Consider the following 19434-nt stretch of genomic DNA (forward strand, 5'->3'; position numbering starts at 1 on the left):
CTAGTGTAAAAACTTAAAATTTGCACCTAAATTGCCCTCATCTACCATTATTAAAAAATAACATAAAGCAATGCCTAAATATGAATCTAAATTCATGCATGTGTCATTCTAAAAGAAAAAAAATCTAGTGTACGTTCATGATGTGTCACTTTGTAGACTGTGTACATGTGTGTACAAGAAGCTAGGATGCCAATGTCCATGTTAAACACTTAGCTCAAACTAAGGATTCAGTCAAACACATATGGAGGTGGAATGCGAAGTGAAAAAACTATTGATGTGGATAAAAAGGTGCATAAATGTATAGGGTAGTTGGCAAGTTGCTAACTTAATCCTATTACGACTGGACAAACATAAGTGCGTATTTGTATGAGTATTGTGTCTGCTGCATTCATGTCACACCCTGAAATTTTTGAATTTCAGGATGTGATTAAAATTAAAAATAAAACAATAATTTTCTCACAATTTTAAAATTTTCTCAACATTTATTTTTCTTCACAGAGGATTTAGTGTAAAAGAAAATAAATATTGGTTGTTTTTCAAATTAAATGATGTTGTTCTTCTGGTGATGCATTCATGTCACATGCATAGTGTTGTTGAGTGTGAAAACCTTTCAAAACGTGTTCTATCATCAAAAGTTCTTCCCAGGAATTTTCCGGATTCTTTTCCCATTTTTCCCTAGAGCAAACTCTAATTTTTAGAGGCTCTTCCAAATCTTCTCATGAGCTCCAAATATTTTATTTGAGTTCGTTAGGTCCCAATATATTTCTAGGATTTTTCCTAGAATTTTCGGGCCATTTGGAATATTTTTCGGACTTTAAATATGAATTCTAGATTTTTCTAGAATTACTTCAATTTCGAAAATAATTAATTCCGAATTTTAAATGGGCTAAGTCTATCAAAAGTACATAAATCTATAATGGACCTCAAGGGCCCATTCGTGTGTTCCCTAATGGGCTAAATGCACGTAAAGCCCATTAGCATGGGAAGGAGGTTTAGTACCACATTGCTAGTTGATATGGGATGGTGAGACTTTTCTCCCTATATATTAAACCAACCTCTCATGGCAACTCCACACAAAAATGTAGACTACCCATAGGGAGGCTCCTTGTTTGGGAATCCCTAAAATAACCTTTTCTCCCTGCGCACATCCCCGTGATGCCCAGCAGCACCGGTTCCAGGAGCTCGCCGTGACGCAGTGCGCCGTCTTCTCCGTCCCGAACAAAATCCGGCCACCACGACACCTCTCTGCAATGGGTGAGCACCAGAACGAGTTCCTCTCCTCCTCTCCCTTTCCCCCCTCCCCATAGCCTCCCAACCTCAAAACACCAGCGATGGGAACCACCAGAAACCTGTACGCCATGGCCTTGAGATCCACAAGCTTTTGCACGAAGCCCCCTAGAGAAGCCTATAATCTTTTACTTAATTCATGTGTCTTGTAAATTTTATCAATAACCCCCTAGATCTATTAGGTCTTTTGAGCCTAGGCCCATCCCTAATTTTTTTTAGATCCAACCCTAACCTTTGCTGAATTTGCGAGCACTATTTTCTGTGTCTTGTAAAAGTCAGCAGCTAACCCTCGTAGTCTACGTTTAATCGCGACTAGATCCCTGCAGCTTGTTTCTTGCGTAGAATCGCCGTTTTATATCCGTTTCGATCCATTCTTGCTGCGTTAGCTTTGTTTTAGCGTAAGCTATCGTGTTGCAGCATCGTAGTTCTTGTTTTAAAAATAAATATAAATTTGATTTGAATAATGATCTCTCATTTAGCTTTTCTAATTAAAAGCAAATTAGAGTTCTACTCCAGTTTTCATAATTAATGTTAACTTGATTAAATATCAACTCAAATGTGTTTGTAATTTAATTTGTTTAGTTCAACACCACTCATATAAAGTTATGTGTTCTCACCAGTTTCTTTCTAATTAATTGTTTAAAATAGTAATTTATACATAGATACTTAAATAAAATTTGACTAAGTTTTACTTTATTTTTTTATAAATTCAAATATAATGTGAGTTAATTATAATCAAGGATAATTCTTTTGAATGTCCTTCACATGTGGTTTCTAATTAAAATAAATAAAGTAAAGTTCTTTTGTTTCTTTTATAACACAAATCTTTCGGTAGTTGTATCTTTTTCAACCGTAGCTCTGTTTTCTGCGTTTCTTGCGTTCTCGTAACCGTAGCAACGAGCCCTATCTTTCTGTACGTTCTTTTTAAGCCTTTCTTTTGTTTTGGTGTATTGTTCTTAGTTGTACTTGTTGTTTGCTTTGTATGATTGCTCGTTGATTGCTCTGAGTATAAGGATCGCTGTTTGAAGATTGAAGATCAAGAGTTCCAAGTGAGCAAAAGCTGAAGAGCAGTAAGAGTAGCTTTTCGTTGGAGAAAGGCAAGTGACCCTAACCATCTTTCTATCTATGCTTTATTCACAAGATGATATGATTTAATTGGAACATGGAGAACCACCCAAGAAAATAGTACAACCACAATACTAATGGGCTCTGGTCTTGGCTAAGTAATTAGATGAACTATATGTTGTGTTGGGGTTGTTCCGCTTGGTGGTTATGAGTTTGTGTTGTGGAGCGGGTGAAGGAAGCTGCGTCTTCTGAGGGACCGCACGGCAGGGACCAACACATACATATAGGAATTCTTTGTAAAGGCCTCGTAGCGTCCCTATGCAATCACACCTCGGAAGTGTGGTATTGTGCCTGATCAGCACATATGCGTGGTTGGGTTCAAAGTTCTTCGGAACTTTTACGCGAATTGTGGTGAAAGTGTACAACCTCTGCAGAGTTAAAACTAACCGGTTAGCCGTGCTCACGGTCAAGAGCGGCTTGGACCCTCACATGATTAATAAACTTAAAGATGGATATAAATCACATTCTGGTTATTTCTTGTGGCCTTGCTGAGTACCAACCATAAGTTTACTCACCCTTGCTTACTGCTGCTCAGAAGAGAAAGTTGTTGTGGAGTATTTTGAAGATGATGCTGAGTTCTAGGCGTACGCAACCCCCAGTCGATTGCCTGTGAAGTTTGAAGCCTCCGTTTCCAGGATAAGCTGTATAACTCTGATAGTCTTTTAATTGTTTTATTTACTCTTTTACGTGATACTGTTACTGATTATTCACTTATGATGTCTCTATATGTATGAAACTTGATCCTGGCATACATATAGTTATGCATTCGGTTTTATTCTTAAAACCGGGTGTGACAATTCATGAGCCTTTTTTTTCATGACTTTCTAATACTTATGTTTGTAAACACTTATGAGTTGACGGACTAGTATTTCAAATAAGCATATGTGACTTTGCACAGAGTCTGGTCATGTACGACGCATCAGCAAAGTCTACTGTCATAGTTGATGACTTCGAAGGCGTACGCTTTCCTCCTAGTACAACACATGTCAACGATTAAAGTGCATCATCATTGTAATGGGTATGAACTGAACATGTGATGCATTGACCTTTATCTTTAGATGAAATCCAAATAATGTCTTCAGAGTCAATCTATCACTTCTTGGTGGTGTTTGGTTGCCAAAAGTCCCTACACTAATTTTACTCCATGGACTGTTTGGTTCTAGGGACTAAAAAGAAAAGTCATTAAATGAGTGCACAAAGTACCATATATCCCTAATCTGCATGCATCCAAGAGGTGGGGACCGGGCTAGGAGGTGGAATAGTAGGCCTCATGTAGGTTTTTAGTCTCCAAAAACTCCTCAAGAGGTACTTCTCATTCATTCTTTAGCCTCAAATAACATTTTAGCCCCCAAAAATCCCACGACATAAGTCGACCACGACAACTTAAAGATATTATTTTACCTTGGCTTTGCCACACTACGTATATAAATGCGGGCAACCAATGGAGTAAGGGGTTCTACAGTAAGGTACAATGAGCTAGCTATAAGAGACGATCTATGTCATCTATTATCTTATTATTTGGCCAACAAACAGAGCCTCCACGTTCGCTCTCAAGGCCTAAAAATTCCCACGTTAATCGGAGAAAAATAGAAAAATTAAAATTACCCACCACTACCATTATAATAAAATTAGCCTAAAATACCCCTATACTTAATTAAAAATTACCCACCAATGCCATTATGAAAAATTAAATGTAAAATACCATTTAGCTATGTTTAGTTACAAACATATCCTAATAATGAAACTAAAGCTAACAATCATCAATCAAAATAAAATGAAAATAAGAAATAATTTTATGCATATTATTATTAAAGCTCAACAAATCAAATTGTTATTATAGGTAGATCATATTTGAATTGTTTTAACCAACAATAAGACATAATTTATGATAATGAACATGGTGATATATAGTAAAAAATAGTATAATCTTTAAGTAAGAATATAACGACATGTAATTTTTTGAATTTTCAATACTAGCCGCGCAAATGCGCGGGCTATACGCCTAGTTATATGTGAAACGGTATGCTATACTGCTACCTGTAGGAGATAAAGTAGTTCGTTGTTCCCAGATCGAAAAGAAAACAAGCAGGCGAATTATAGGCCTGCTCCTGTGCTCCTTGCAACCAACAGGGCACAGGCAACACACTTCTCTCTCAGATAGTGCTCCGGGTAAATCAGATCTATCTCCTACACGTGAACACCATCGACATGATCTTCATAAGCTGCTGATCGTTGCGCAGACAATGCAAGATCATGGAGCAAGGTCTTCATGGTGCTCGGCTGGCCCTACGACTTCAAGCAATGCAAGCTACTCCATCGTGGGTTGGCCCTAATCTGCACCTAACTTTGGCACGCACTGCATGCACGATGTGCATCCGTGCTCGCCTACATCCTTGTACATTCGGCTTGGACACACGGACTGCTCGCCACTTCGCATTGGGTGGTACGGTGTGGGCTCTTTTACAGCTTTTGCACTGGAGCTAAGAGATGGATCGATGGGCCATGTCAATATATGTATCCTCCGTGGTGGAATGCACATCGATCTTTAGTGGGCCTTTAGCTTCAAGGACCCCACATACCAAGGTGGTGATTTTATAAGGATCGGAAAGAAATAAATGGATTTGCCATGTAATAATTAGGACTCTGACGACACACGATTTCTAACACTGGATCATGATCTATAGTCTGTATCTCCGTATCAATGTTGCATTATCAAAGATATTCAATAGAAGGAAGCTACATTGAGAGCAAAAGTTAGATCTAGTGTCATAAGGGAGGCTGAAATTTTCAGAGCTATAGAAGAAGAAAGCATTCATTATTACCGGTGTCGGATAGGGAATTCTTTCGTCAGAGAGTAGAGCTAGAGCACAAGCTATAGGCCCTGTTTAGTTCCTAAAAATTTTTGCACAGTACCCGTCACATCAAATCTTCGAACACATGCATGAAGCATTAAATGCAGTTGAAAAATAACTAATTACACAGTCTAACTGATTAGCACGAGCTAAATTTTTTAAGCCTTATTAGTCCATAATTGGATATTATTTGTCAAGTAACAACAAAATATACTACAGTACCAAAACTCAAACTTTTTCACCAACTAAACACACCCTAAGTGGGACGAACCCTTTTGTTGCCTCTGCAAGCATCGGCCGGTAACAACTCCACGACATTGAATGGGGAATAGGGGTGTTAATTAATGACATTTTGGTACTTTTCCAACCCTATTTAGTTTAAAATTTTGTACTATTTTTTTAAAATAAAATCTTATTTTAGAGAAATAGTACAAAATTTTGATCTAAAGAGGATTGTGGGCATAGGGTCATCAATTAACACCACCAATAGGGAATGCATTCCAATGGCGGTGAAGGAGGAGGCACGGGCTGCGAAATCCATGATCACTCCCAATGGCGTGCATGGCTCCCTCCCTCCAAACCTTTTTGCCGTCCCACCTATCGAGCTGCGATTCGCTCTTGCTTAACTGACAGCTGGTACAAAATGGAAAGCAGATCGATGTTGCAGGATACTGGTACGGTTGTGTGGTATTTGTCATATTTCCACTACTTCGTCCTCTCTTGCTTGCACCTTTTTCTGCTTTTTCTCTCTTTATTACACACCAGCTAGGTCTTTTGAATTTGTTTCATTTTTCCTTTTTTTTTACTTTTCTCTAGCTAGCTAGGTGTGTAGGTCTATTGCTGCTCTTCTAATTCGCGTTCTTTCTGGGCATGATTTTAGACTTTTTGTTGTAATGGTAAAAAAATAAACAAACAGAAACAGATATCGTGGAAGTGAATAAGCGACGACGACCCAGGGTCAGAAAAACCTGTCTTAGTTCTGCTGCTCCATTTTGTGTCTTACAGGAAAAAGTCCTGTTGGCGCAAGTGTCCAGTTATCGCACACATGCTCATCTGAAGTGATGACGAAAATGCTGTCTGCGCTGCACATGTATTCTTTCCCCCGATCTTTTCTGAATGTCTGCACCGTCAGCTCTCCTCTCGTCCTCACTTATCAGGTTCTTGCATACAAATAGTGCATAATAGTGTGATGCTTCAGGCTCATCCGTCAGTATATAATAAATCAATCACGCATAGGCGAATTCGGTTCAGTTTTCAGATCATCGATCGTCCATTCGTGGTAGTTGATGCATGCATGTGCAGTACAGAATCAAAATTCATTTCTAAGGGTGAGTCCCTTCCGTCCAAATTATTAGTCGTTTTGATTAATAATTTGGAACAGTTGGAGTAATTCACTGCAGCAATAGAATCAGCACAATCACAATCAGTCAGTTTCATCAGCGGGTAAGTGGTAACTAGAAAAGCTGCCGAGCCATAGGCTAAATTTTTATGTCTCTGTCCTGGTAAAGAGTACTACAATGATGTTTTAACCTTTACAAGAATAAAATAATGACACATATATGTATGGATTCATGGCTGGAATAATGGATCGATGCCACCATCACTTCACTACCGGGGGCCTGGATTACATGTGGTGGATCACACTCTCGGATTCGGATACGGGGTAGTACCCCCTCAAGCTGCAAGCCTGCAAGTAGCACCATCGAGCTAGCACCATGTAACGAACGTGGCACCATTTATGCCATTTCGAGTGATTTTGGTGATCAAATGACAACACAACACTTGAACTAATATGATTGTTAAAATGACCATTCTCAGGCTTTTAGGTTCAAGTGATGACAAAGAGAAAGAGAAGATAGGCGTAGCAAGGCCCAAAGGGCCGCCCCTACGGTCAGTAGCACCGGAAGAACCGACGCCAGGGCATCGGAGCATCCGATGGTAGTCGGAAGAACCGACGCAATGGTACTTTGGTGCAGAAGGGAGTCGAAGCCAAGTCAGTCTATAGGCACCGGTTGAACCGACGGGTCAAAAAGGAGCCATCGGTGCATTGGGCGTCCTATGTTCCAGAGACGATGTCAAGTGCCCAGGAGAAGTTTCTTCAGCACTGGTTGAACCGACGGTGCATCGGAGTTTTGCGTCGGTGCAATGACGTCAGCGCCCAGGAAAAGATTCTTAAGCACCGGATGAACCGGTGATGCATCGGTTCAACCGGTGGTCACTGTGTCAGCAGTCAGAAGCTCAACGGCTATTTCGTGTCTTAGAGTGACCGGAAGAACCGACGCTACCCTTGCCAGAGGCATCGGTTCTTCCGGTGATACGCAGATTTTCAGCTAACCGTTGGAGCAACGGCTACAAGACTTGGTGGCCTATATATACGCCTCACCCCGGCCATTTGAAGATTGCTGGAGTTGCTGGACATCCCACACACACCCAAGAACATCTCCAAGCCATACAAAAGCATCAAGATCATATCCTTAGCCCTTAGCACACTTTGAGAGTGTTGTGTAAAGGATTAGCTCTTAGTGAGTGAGATTGCAAGGCCTTAAGCCTTTGTGCTGTGGTTCTTTAGCGAACCAAAACAAGAGCTTGGTGCGCCGGCACCTTGGAACGTGAAGCTCGCCGGCAACGTCATCGACCCTCCGACTTGGTGTGGAGCGGCGACGACATCTTTGTGCGGGGGACGTGGAGACCCCCATCCTTTGTGGAGAAGCTCCTTAGTGGAACCCGGGGCCAAGGTGACCGTGATTGTGTTCACGGAAGAGACTTGGTGGCCGAGTAGCGATACTCTTAGTGAGTGCTACAACAACGTGGATGTAGGTGTGCCTTTGTGGCTAACCGAACCACGGGATAAACACCCGCGTCAAGAGTTTGCTATCTCCTATCCCGCTCTTTAAGCTTCCGCATTCCATACTAGTAATTTGTGTGCCTTTACTTTCATAGAATAGTTTCTTGATAGGAAAGGCTATAGGTTGCTAAACTCTTTTGGGATAGGGGTTTTACACTTGAACAACCTAGTTGCAGATCTAGATAGCTTGTTTTAGTTTAAGTTTTGTGCAAACTAGTTCGAGCCATAGGTCTAAGTTTTTATAAGTGCCTAATTCACCCCCTCCCCCTCTTAGACTAGAGCACCCGATCACTTTCACACCAGCTATCCACACAGCCCACAGGTAGGTACTAGCCTCCAAGGGCAGGTAAAGATCTTGATCGATAATGCATGGATTGCTGATGAGGCCTCATGGCCCATGCATGCATATATCCTGATTCCCGAGCGTCCACTCCACTACCTGCGTGCTCATGAACCGTCGAGAACCGTCCATTTGCGCGGGTAGTATTGAAAATTCAAAAATTCGTATGTCTTTGTATCCTTATTTAAAGATTATATTATTTTTTTATCATACATTACCCTGTTTATTATCGTAAATTATGTCTTATTGTTGGTTAAAAGAATTCAAATATGATCTAACTATAATAGCAATTTGATTTGTTGAGCTTTTATATCATGCATATAATTATTCTTTATGTTTGTCTTCTTTTGATTGATTTTTGTTAGTTTTAGTTTTTATTAATAGTATATGTTTGTAACTGATACATAAATAAATGATATTTTATATTTAATTTTTTATAATGGCATTGGTGGGTGATTTTTAATTAGGCACAGGGGTATTTTAGGCTAATTTTTATCATAATGGCAGTGGTGGGTAATTTTTATTTTTCTCCGATTAACGTGGAAATTTTTAGGCCTTGAAAGCAAACGTAGAGGCTCCATTTGTTGGCCAAATAATAAGATAATAGATTCTAAGTGTGTTCTATGTAAAACTATTTTAAATTTAATCAAATTGATAGAAAACAGTATCATTAACACTTCTAACACATAAAAAAGTGAACTGTAAAGAATATATTCCATAATTGATCTAATGCTGCTGTTGAGAATATATATGTGGCTAACAATTGACATGGGTCCTGTTTGTTTCCGTTTATAAGCGGATTCTCGATGGAAACGAGAAACTCACCCAAACGTCTCGATTAAAATCGGATTTTTCAAGCCGCCGCTTCTCTACAATCATAACAGAAGTGATGATAGATATCTAAATAAGCTGGGTGTTTGGAGATATCATCTCTACAAACTTAGATATTTTGCCCAGCTTTTCAGATAGCCGATTCTCCAAATAGAGCTGGCTTATCTCACAATCTTACTTCTCACAGAAGTGAGGTCCAAAAAAAGCGGAAACAAACAGGATCATAGACATGTGGGGATAACATTACCTCCTACAATCACGAGAACTGTTTTGGATAATGACACAACGAACTCAGCATAATAGTCTATCGTTATGTCGCCTACTACTAAAAATATTGTGTCCAACTCAAGTGCGTATCTAGGGGGTGAGCCCTAAGATTTGGCCCAAGCACTCCTATCGTCAGGTTTTCTGTTATATGTTTTATTTATTACTCACAGAAAATAGCAACTAATTATTTTTTTAAAATTGTAATAAAAAATATTTTCTTAAATACAACAATTGATAATTGAATTAAGAAGATAAAAATAATAAATTATATAAGATTTATTCACCACTGTAACAAAAAAATTATTGAACCACCCTAACTAAAAATCCTAGATTCGCCACTAGTCCAACTAATTTTTGAATAAATCCAGAAAAATATGAAAACTCTTGATAATAAGTCTATGACAACTCAAGTCCTGAGCACGTGTTCCACCGCAAGGAACCTAACCAACCTCAATTCATGAACTTTATAATAATAAATCCAATATAATAAACTCACAGTCTTAAGCTAGCATTTTCCCTAAGCATATATGACTTTCACATTCCAAAACTAAATATATTATATGTTATTACTGACAATTGACATAGACATGTGGGGGTAATATTTCCTTCTACAGTCATGAGAACTCGATGTTTGGGATAATGACATGTGCACATCTTGAGATCAACGAAGTCAGCATAACCGTCTGTCGCCTACTACTAAAAAAGTTGTGTCCAATAATTCTTGAATAAATCTTGAAAAAATATGAGAACTCTTGCTAATAAATCTATGCCAACTTAGGTCCGAGCACAGGTTCCACCACAAGGAACCTAACCAACCTCGGTTCATAGATTTTATAATGCAATATAATAAACTTATACAGTCTTAATTAAGCAAGCATTTTCCCTAAGCACATATGACTTTCAAAGTCCAAAAGTAAATATATTATATGTTATTACTAGTCATTTTTTTAAAAAAAAACAAGGCTAACATGGAGAATCAAAGTTTGTGCATGTGCCTTATGCATGGCAAACATCAAGCAATAATGCATTGTACTATACACATATATGAGATTGCGAGCTAAGGTTCCTCGGTGCCAAAAGGAGCGATGATCATTTTTCCTGGAGGAATAGTTATTAAATTAATCTTTCATTCGATTCCCATGTAAAATATGAAAAAAAAGGGCACATGATGCATCAGCCAGCGATGCTGAATGTTGGAACATCTGCACTGCTGCGAATTATACATTCAGCCACAGCAATTATTCTTGTTGTTTCACCACAACAATTCCAGAATGAATGAAATATGCGATGCCCGGCGTACCTGCCATGATCGACGATCTGCTCTCCAGAAAACGCAAAAACCCTGGAGATAAGATTTGTCGTCTTGGAAAATGTGGAATAATCATATAGACTCCCACTCTCGAGCAAGAGAGGATCGGTTCCCTTCTGATATCCGATCCATCGCTAGCTGTAGCTCCCTGTCCCTAAAAGTGGAGCTCTGATGGTAGAGCGAGTGGGTTCTGATATGCTTCATGAAGCCTCTGCTAAGCTCAGGCATGCAATGCTCTCATCTCCTTTTGTATGCATAATGTATATACTTATGTGCCAATTCAATCCATGCCCGTTTAGTTTCCAAAAAATTTCACCCAAAAATTTTTGGACACTTTTTCAACACTAATTAGAAGTATTAAATGCCGTTAAAAAACAAAGTTAATTGCACAGTTTGGATGTACACGACGAGACGAATCTTTTGAGCCTAATTAATGTATGATTAGCCATGAGTCCTACAGTAATCCACATGTGCTAATGATGCGGTCAAAGGTCTCAAAAGATTCGTCTCACAGTTTCCAAGCGAGTTCTAAAATTAGTTTTTTAATTAGTGCCCGAAAATTTCTTCCGACATCTGGTCAAACATTCGATGTGACACCCAAAATTTTTAATTTCACCAACTAAAGTTGAGTGGGTGCAAATTTGGATGTAATCACTGCTTTTCAATTTTTAGGGGTACATTAGCACCAGCTAATCTCTATATAGCTTGTCTCGTGACGCAAAGTGCGGCTCGTCGTGTAGGTGATGCAAGTAGGGTTGGTAAAGGACCTTAATTTTTAGCCTAGATAATTTAAGAGCCGGACCCTAAAAGAGCCAGGCTCTGATCTTATTCAATTTTGAGCTAAAATATTAAGGATCAAGTTGAATCGTGAAGAGAGTATTAACATGGCGATTGTATAGCAATATTCCTATATCTGGATTTATCCTGATGGAATATATAGTTAGGTCGCATACCAGCAAAAAAAATAGTTAGGTCGCATATTATAGGAGTCTTAATTAACAAGAAAATGCTATATGACATTTACTAATTAATTAGTTTGCCATAAATATTAACTTTTTGCAACACAAACATCATATGTTTGCAAAAGGATGTAGTATAGTTTTGCTGACTAGCAATAATATCCGTCATATGCATAATATTATTCCACCATACACGTAATATTACATACCACAGCAATCAAAAATTAAATTAACATCTCCTCGCAAAAAATTAAAATAACCTTAGGTGAGTAAACATCCAAAGGCCGCAAAGTTCTCAAACAGCCACACCTGTTCATCCATTTTTCTAAATTTACTTTAAAACTTAATAGCGTTGTGGCGTGCTTGTCGATAGCGAGCTTTTGGAGTACCCTAAGAGCATCTCCAACAAACTATGTAAATGGATCTAGCTAGCTAAAATTTTGGAAAGGGGCAAAAGCGTTTCTACCCCTGTTTTGGAACGTAATGGTGATTTAACCCCTACTTTTTTAACTTTGTGATTTTACCCCTGTGATTTCAAAACGAAGGTTGAGTTTACCCCGATTCTGTTAAGTCTATGTAACGGTGTTAACTTTTGGACAAATGAACAACTTTTCCCTTGCGTTTTTACCCCTGTTTCTTATGATAATTGTGATTATACCCCTGTATTAGATCAGCAAGTTGACATTTTGAGTAAATAAATTAAAGAAAATTTCGACAGCATTTCAACTGACAATCCATGTAAACAGAATTAGACATCATACAACAAACTAATTTGTCAAATATTGCATAAACAACAAGAAATCAAATCCATATAACATGCCATCTTAGTACCATGTTTGATGACAACATAGAGGTCCAGAGAACATGTCAAACACCAACACATAGGTCTGAATGACATGTCTAACAAAAGTAGTGGGTTTCCTAAGCAACTAGTAGTGAGCTACATATCAAGCATTGAAACCCAACAAAGTTGCAAGCCTCCCTGAAGTTGCTCCTCTTCCACTCCTTCCTGTTCCCCTTCCTAATGCAGTTGCGCTTTATATGAAAAAGAGCAGAATTATGTTAGTAAAGTTACTGAAATATGTAGTAAATATAGGCAATGGTGGATTGTCTTACTTTGTCTCATTGTTGGCCTCTGCTGAACCTCTTCCCCTTCCCCTTCATGTATCACTTGCACTTCACAAGTAGAGAGTAACAGCAAGTTAATTTATGTGGCAACACTGAAATTTGCTGGGAAAATAGTAAGGAATAGCAGCCATGAATCACATACATTGTCTCATTATTGTCCTCTCCTTGATCCATTCCCCTTCCCCTTCCTCTTCCCCTTCCCCTTCCCTTTCCCCTTCCCCTTCCCCTTCCCCTTCCTGTATCGCTTGCACTTGTCAAGAAGAGAATAAAAGCAAGTTAATATGCATGGTAACACAGAAATTTTGTTGGAAAATATTAATGAACAGCAGCCATCAATCACATACATTGTCTCATTGTTGTCCTCTCTTGAATCCCTTCCACTTCCCCTTCCTCTTCCCCTTCCCCTTCCCCTTGCACTAGCACTTGTACTATCATTTGCACTTAATGTTTGTTCAAAAATAGTGTCAGTACAAGTAAATTTGCATAATTGGGCTAAATAAATGGAAGTAGGCAGCAATGCATGTATTACTCACATTGGGTCAGTGCCTCCTTGTCCTGATCCATCTTGTGACTGCATCCTCTTTTGACTAGCTGTAAGACCTCCTTGGCAAGTCTTGGCTGTATGGCCTAGTTCGTTGCATTCAGAACACATCTTTCTTTTCTTACTAGTGCCAACTTCATCATATGCCTTGATCCTAGTTTTTCTAGGCCTACCAGGTTTCCTTCTCAACTTTGGTTTCTTGATTTTGTAGCCTAAATCAACATGGTCCCAGTCATCTTTGAATGTCATTGGACTGAACTTACTAGCATATGCCTTTCTGTACCTATCAACAGAGAAGTAATCAGGGACAAATTCATCCATCTGGACCTCTCTACTGATCTTTGCAATGAAAGCCAAAGCATGGTTGCATGGTTTTCCAGTTACTTGCCAAGCCCGACAGCTACAAGTCTTTTCCTCCAAGTTGACTGCATTCCTGAATCTATTCACACTTACTTCAGCTTTCGCAGGCCCACATATTAATAACTCATGGTCTTTGATACTCTTTGTTTTAGCATTCAAATCATTGATAATAGCTGGGATTATAATGCCTGACATATTACTACCAATCTTGGATCTAGAAACAAACTTCTCAATGATCATTTGTCTAACGTGGTCAAGCATTTCCACAATCTAGTAGTGCTTAGTTTTTGACACCCAACTATTAAAACATTCAGAGAGATTGTTATTAATGTAAGCTACCTTGCAGTCTTCACTGAATTTGCTTCTACTCCACACATATGGATGGTTTTCGTCCAACCATTCAATGGCACTAGGATCCTTCTCTTCTATCTTGCCCATGAAATAGTTGAACTTGGAAATTGTGAAGCTCTTGGCAGTAAACCTCATATTTTTCCCATAAAGATCACCACTGAATTTTTTTCTTCATGTTCTTCCACAAATGCCTCATACATTATCTGTGCTCTACTCCAGGATACACATCTTCCACAGCCAATTCTATTCCTTTTCCAGCATCTGTGCTAATGACCAAGCCTGTATGAACATTGCATTACGTTAGAAAATATTAAAAACTTGAAGTTCAGATACAAAAGTACTGTTAGAAGTAGAGAATGAATATACGTGGAGGTGTACCGATAGCCTTCTTAACATTATTCACAAACCAAGTCCAACTTTCCTTAGACTCAGTCTCGATCACTCCATATGCCACTGGGAACAACCTGTTATGACCATCCACTGCAACAGCTGCTGCCAACTGACCTCTGGACCTCCCTGTCATGTGTGTTGCATCCATTGCAATATATGGTCTACACCCTTGTAAGAAGCCATCTATGCATGGTTTAAGAGCAACAAAAAACCTCATAAAACACACATCACCATTGTGTTCTTCAGTTTCTAGCTCTACTACACTACCAGGTAATGATCTCAGAAGTTCAGCTTGATAAGTTGGCAACATCTCATAACTTTCAGACCATTTACCATATATCATGTCTAGATCTCTGAACTTCCCTCTAACAACTCTGTCATATGGCACATCCACCGAGTATTGTTTCTTCAATTTGTCCCTCAGCACCGACGGTTTCATTTCAGGATCCTCCATCAACAAAACAACCACTCTAGCAGCCACCCATTTATTAGAGGCCATTGTCTGATCACACTTGTTGAATGAACCACATGTATGCTTTGGTCCACTTGTCTTAACCTGCACCAAGAGATGTATGAGAACAAGTCATAAAAATATGTGCACTTACAACTAAATGATCCAAATAGACACCATTTACCTTGCAACCAGCGTACTTGCATTCTTGTTTAGCTCTCTTACACTTAGCTCTAAATCTGGTCGTGTCTTTTTTCATAATATCAAAAGCATGATCATGCAGTACAGCATGATGTGTGACTGCTAATTTGCATTGATCCGTATCTGGGAAGACCACATTCACATCAATACATGGATCATCAGTGTCATATGAAAACATGGTAAGATCATACTCATTTTCCTCATCAAAAATTTCACCATCGGGATTAAACTCAGTGTCAGAGTTGCTATTATCCCCAGAGTCAGATGACGCAGCCAAATCTGTGTCATAGCTACTATCACTTTGTACCTCTTCCCCTTCCTCATTTGTGGCTCTCTCATTTGTGGCTGTTTTGTTTGTGCCTATCTCATTTGTGGATGTTTGGTTAGTGGCTCTCTCATTTGTGGCTCTCTTGCTAGTGCCTTACTCAATCAAGAGCACCCTAGACCTCACCGAAGGGTGAAACCTTCGCTTTGTTGGTGAAAACTGAAGTGGCCCGTGAAAATCATTTACCTGAGCATTGGTGCGTACTACTCCCTTCTCTACATTCAATAGAGACCACTCTAACAAATTTTCATCAGATTTTATCTCCATAGAGTAATTATCCAAATCACACCATAAAGTCATGTATTGTTTAGAACCTCACAAGCAGTGCTCAGCAATAAAATCAACTAGCTGCATCAGCCCAAAGCTATTTATGTCAATAATCTTGGTTGGCAAAGTTCTACCTTGCCACCATGATTTTAGACCATTGTCAGGCAAACTGAAAAACGAGCGCACTCTAACAACAAGTTTCAATTCTCTATGATTCACCCTACAAATCACAGCAGGGAATAAAGAAGTTAGGGGGAAGTTAACACATCTACTAATCATGGGTCATTTCTTCCATCTCATGAACACATCTCATAAATTGGTTTAGGGTTTACCTCTGTCCTTCCATGGTACTTGACTGTTCTTCCATGGATCTTGGCTGTTCCACCGTGCGCTGGAATCCACGATGGGGGACCTCCTCCTTGCCGCACACAGGGCCAGGTGCCCCTGCCCGCCGCACGCATAGGGGCCTGGCGCCCCTCCCTGCCGCCGCGCGCAGGGGCTACATGGCCCTCCCTGCCACGCGCAGGGGCTCGGCAGCCCTCCCTGCCACGCGCGCAGGAGCTGCACGCCCCTCCCTGCCGCGCGCGCAGGGACTCGGCGGCCCTCCCTGCCGCGCACGGTCCTCCCGGCTGGATTCGGCAGGGGTGGGGTCACGGGAAAGACGGCGCGCAGGAGGAGCAAGAAGGCGCCCTGGAGTCTGCAGGGGCGGGGTCACAGGGAGGGCAGGGAGGTCGCCGCCCCAAACCCTAGCTGGGTGCCATGGAGGGCGATGGGGAGGGGTAGTGGCAGGGAGGGTGACGGGGAGAGAGGAGATAAGGTATGGGTACTTCTGTCTTTTGCATCTATTTGTTTTTTTTTATTTTCTTTTTTCGACCGTTTAATCCAAGAAACGTTAACGGTGTCACGAAACAGGGGTAAACGGCAGCTTCATTTTGAAATCGCAGGGGTAAAATCACAAAGTTTAAAAAGGAGGGGTAAAATCACAATTACACTTTAAAATAAGGGCAGAAACGCTTTTTTCCCTTTTGGAAAAACCGAAAAAACAGCCATCCAACAGACTCGTTATCCCTGTCGGCTCACCATCCGAATCGGCAAACCAGAGCCCCCGCTCGGAATGTTTGCCAAGGCCGCGCTGCTCAGCAAATCCTCTTCCCACGCGAGGCCGCTAGATTCCCACGTGCGCTCCCGCGCGCTGACCAGATACGGACGGCGAACCTCCTCCCCGGCGTGCGGCGGCGGGTCAGCTTGCCCTCGGATCGGTTGATCCAGCGTGAGATCCCTCCCGGCATGGGTTAACTAGTGGCGGCGCGACGACCTTGGACATCCTCGGTGCACACCACAGCACGCACACCACAGCAAAGTTTCGTTTCATCTCTCTCTGCCCTCTCTGTTCAATAACCAGACACCACCATTGGCAGCCGACCAGCCCCCCCCCCTAGCTGTGAGCACTCCCGACCTCCCTCCAAGCCTTCCTCTCCATCAATTTTATTTTTTCCACTTCTCCACCGAGCCTCCACCTCGGTCATGGCGCCGCCTCCACTCTTGCCTATCGCCGCCCGCCATGGAGCCACCTCAAACCCAATCGAGCCCCAAAATAGGATCCCGGAGGTCTGTATATGCCTTCCCGCGCCACTAATTTGATCCACAAGCCCACATAAAAAAACCCCAATTTCTCACTGCTGCCACCCTCATCTCGGGCGAGGCATTGCTCTGCTCCAATCACTGGACGCGCTGCAGTGGCGGACAGAGGCCGAGGCGGCGAGCGTACGCCGGCTGCCAGGGTAGTGAGAGGCGGCCGGACCGTCGGAGGTCGGCGCGGGGGTGGCTGGAGCGGAGAGCGGTGGGCGGCAGGAAGCAGGGGGAGGAGTAAGAGAGTATGACATATGGGACCCACTAGTACTAACATATGAGTCTAGTTTTAGAGAGCCTGTTTGTTTACGCCTCCGTTTTTTAAGCTTTCTATTTTTTTAGCTAGCTTCAAAATCTCTGTATTTAGCTAGGATTATGATTAGTCTCTTGGAGGTGCTCTTCAATGATAATCTCTTTTTTAAACAACAATCACGATCTTATGTGACATAAAAGACCAAAGACTCCGTTGCGGTTTACTTGAAATCAAAATGTAAAACCAACTTATTATTGGACTGAAAAGAAATATCCACGGTGGCTGTTTGAGAACTTTGCGGCCCAGTAGCCACGTTCGGGCCGAGTTGGAGAGAGTACAAGTTACTGGGCGTGCTTACCGGACTCTAGCTAGATTCGCTAGCTTGGCTGCCAATCCTTCTCAAAAATGAAAATGAAAAAAAAAACCCCGGAAAACTGCATTTCCATCCGCATGCATACGACTGAGTTGAGTTCAGTTGCTGGCGAGATGGACTGGAGAGCAGCAAAAGAAGAGGCGCAGAAAAGGGGAAGTCGTTGCGATCTTGAACCCGCGCAACGGCGCAAGGAGCCAGGTCTCGCCATTGCCCGGTCAGTATCTATCTATCCACCCCATTCCTCCCCATTGTCCATGTCCATCCGATCTTCAGTCGATGATCGAGCTAGCTGCCTGCCGGCCTAATCCATCCCTGCTGAATCCACGGCTCTATAAATTAAGCAAGGCATTCTTCACTGATACAAAGATCTTGCCTTCCTAATCCCTAATCCCTAATCCCTATTCCCTACAGATTGTCAGGAATACAGATCCTCCCGTACCAGCCTGCAGAGTGCAGTGAGAGTCCATCCTTTCAGCTGCTGCACTTTTTGATCGATCTGCCTGTATCTGAATTCCGGCCAGCATCATTGGGCATGACCTACTCGTCGTTCTCCAGTGACCGGTAGGTACACGATCTTCGGTTCCTAGCCGAGCTTTTCGGTAGGATCGATGCGTCCTAATCTGTTTTTTTTTTGTCTGATCTGGGTTCAGGCCCGTCGGAGGCGGGAGGAAGAGCGCGGCCGCCGAGGCATGGTCGCCGTCGGCGGAGGACGCGCTGGGCTTCGTGCTGGCGGTGAAGGCGGCGTTCAAGGACCGGCACCCGGACAAGTACCACCTCTTCCTCCGCGTCATGGACGACTTCCGGAACCAGCGGGTCGGCATCGACGAGGTGACGTCCACCGCCGCGGCCCTGTTCCGGGACAGCCCCGAGCTGGCGCTGGGCTTCAACGTCTTCCTGCCCAAGGGCCGCAGGATCCAGGTCGGGGTCGACGAGCTCGCCGCCTACTTCATCCGGGACATGAACCTGGACGACGGCGGCGGCCATTGATCGACTCCATACGTCCATCCATTGCTCCATAAGTTGATGTGTGACTGTGTCTGCGTGTGCTCACCACATCATTATATTGCCTCCGTTGGCCGAATTGCCTCATCTTCTTGTGGCCTTGTGCTCACCACAGATCATCATCTTCCTGTTTTCCATGCATCTATCTTTTTTTCTTCTTGTTTCCTATTGTAGACCCTGACGTCGCTGTCGCATGTACATATCGATATCATGAGCTCTGCCGATGCCATAAAAGAAAAATGAAGGATTTCCTTCGTTCTCTAGAATTTAGGAATAAAATTACGCCATTTATTTGCTTCTTACTTTCTTTTAGGAACAAGTCTACAGCTGGATTAGGCAGGGAGACGC

At 41.8% G+C, this 19434-nt stretch overlaps 1 protein-coding gene across 1 annotated transcript; it reads left to right on the forward strand.

The window, feature by feature from the left end:
• Positions 1-18616: 18616 nt before the first annotated feature.
• On the forward strand, positions 18617-19303 carry LOC120672243 (paired amphipathic helix protein sin-3-like). The gene is made up of 2 exons (XM_039952558.1): positions 18617-18645; positions 18735-19303. The coding sequence occupies exons 1-2, from the start codon at positions 18617-18619 to the stop codon at positions 19069-19071; spliced, it is 366 nt and encodes a 121-aa protein (XP_039808492.1). The 3' UTR covers positions 19072-19303.
• The last annotated feature ends 131 nt before the right edge of the window (positions 19304-19434 follow it).

This window comes from Panicum virgatum, chromosome 5N (genome assembly GCF_016808335.1).
Source record: "Panicum virgatum strain AP13 chromosome 5N, P.virgatum_v5, whole genome shotgun sequence".
NCBI lineage: Eukaryota > Viridiplantae > Streptophyta > Magnoliopsida > Poales > Poaceae > Panicum > Panicum virgatum.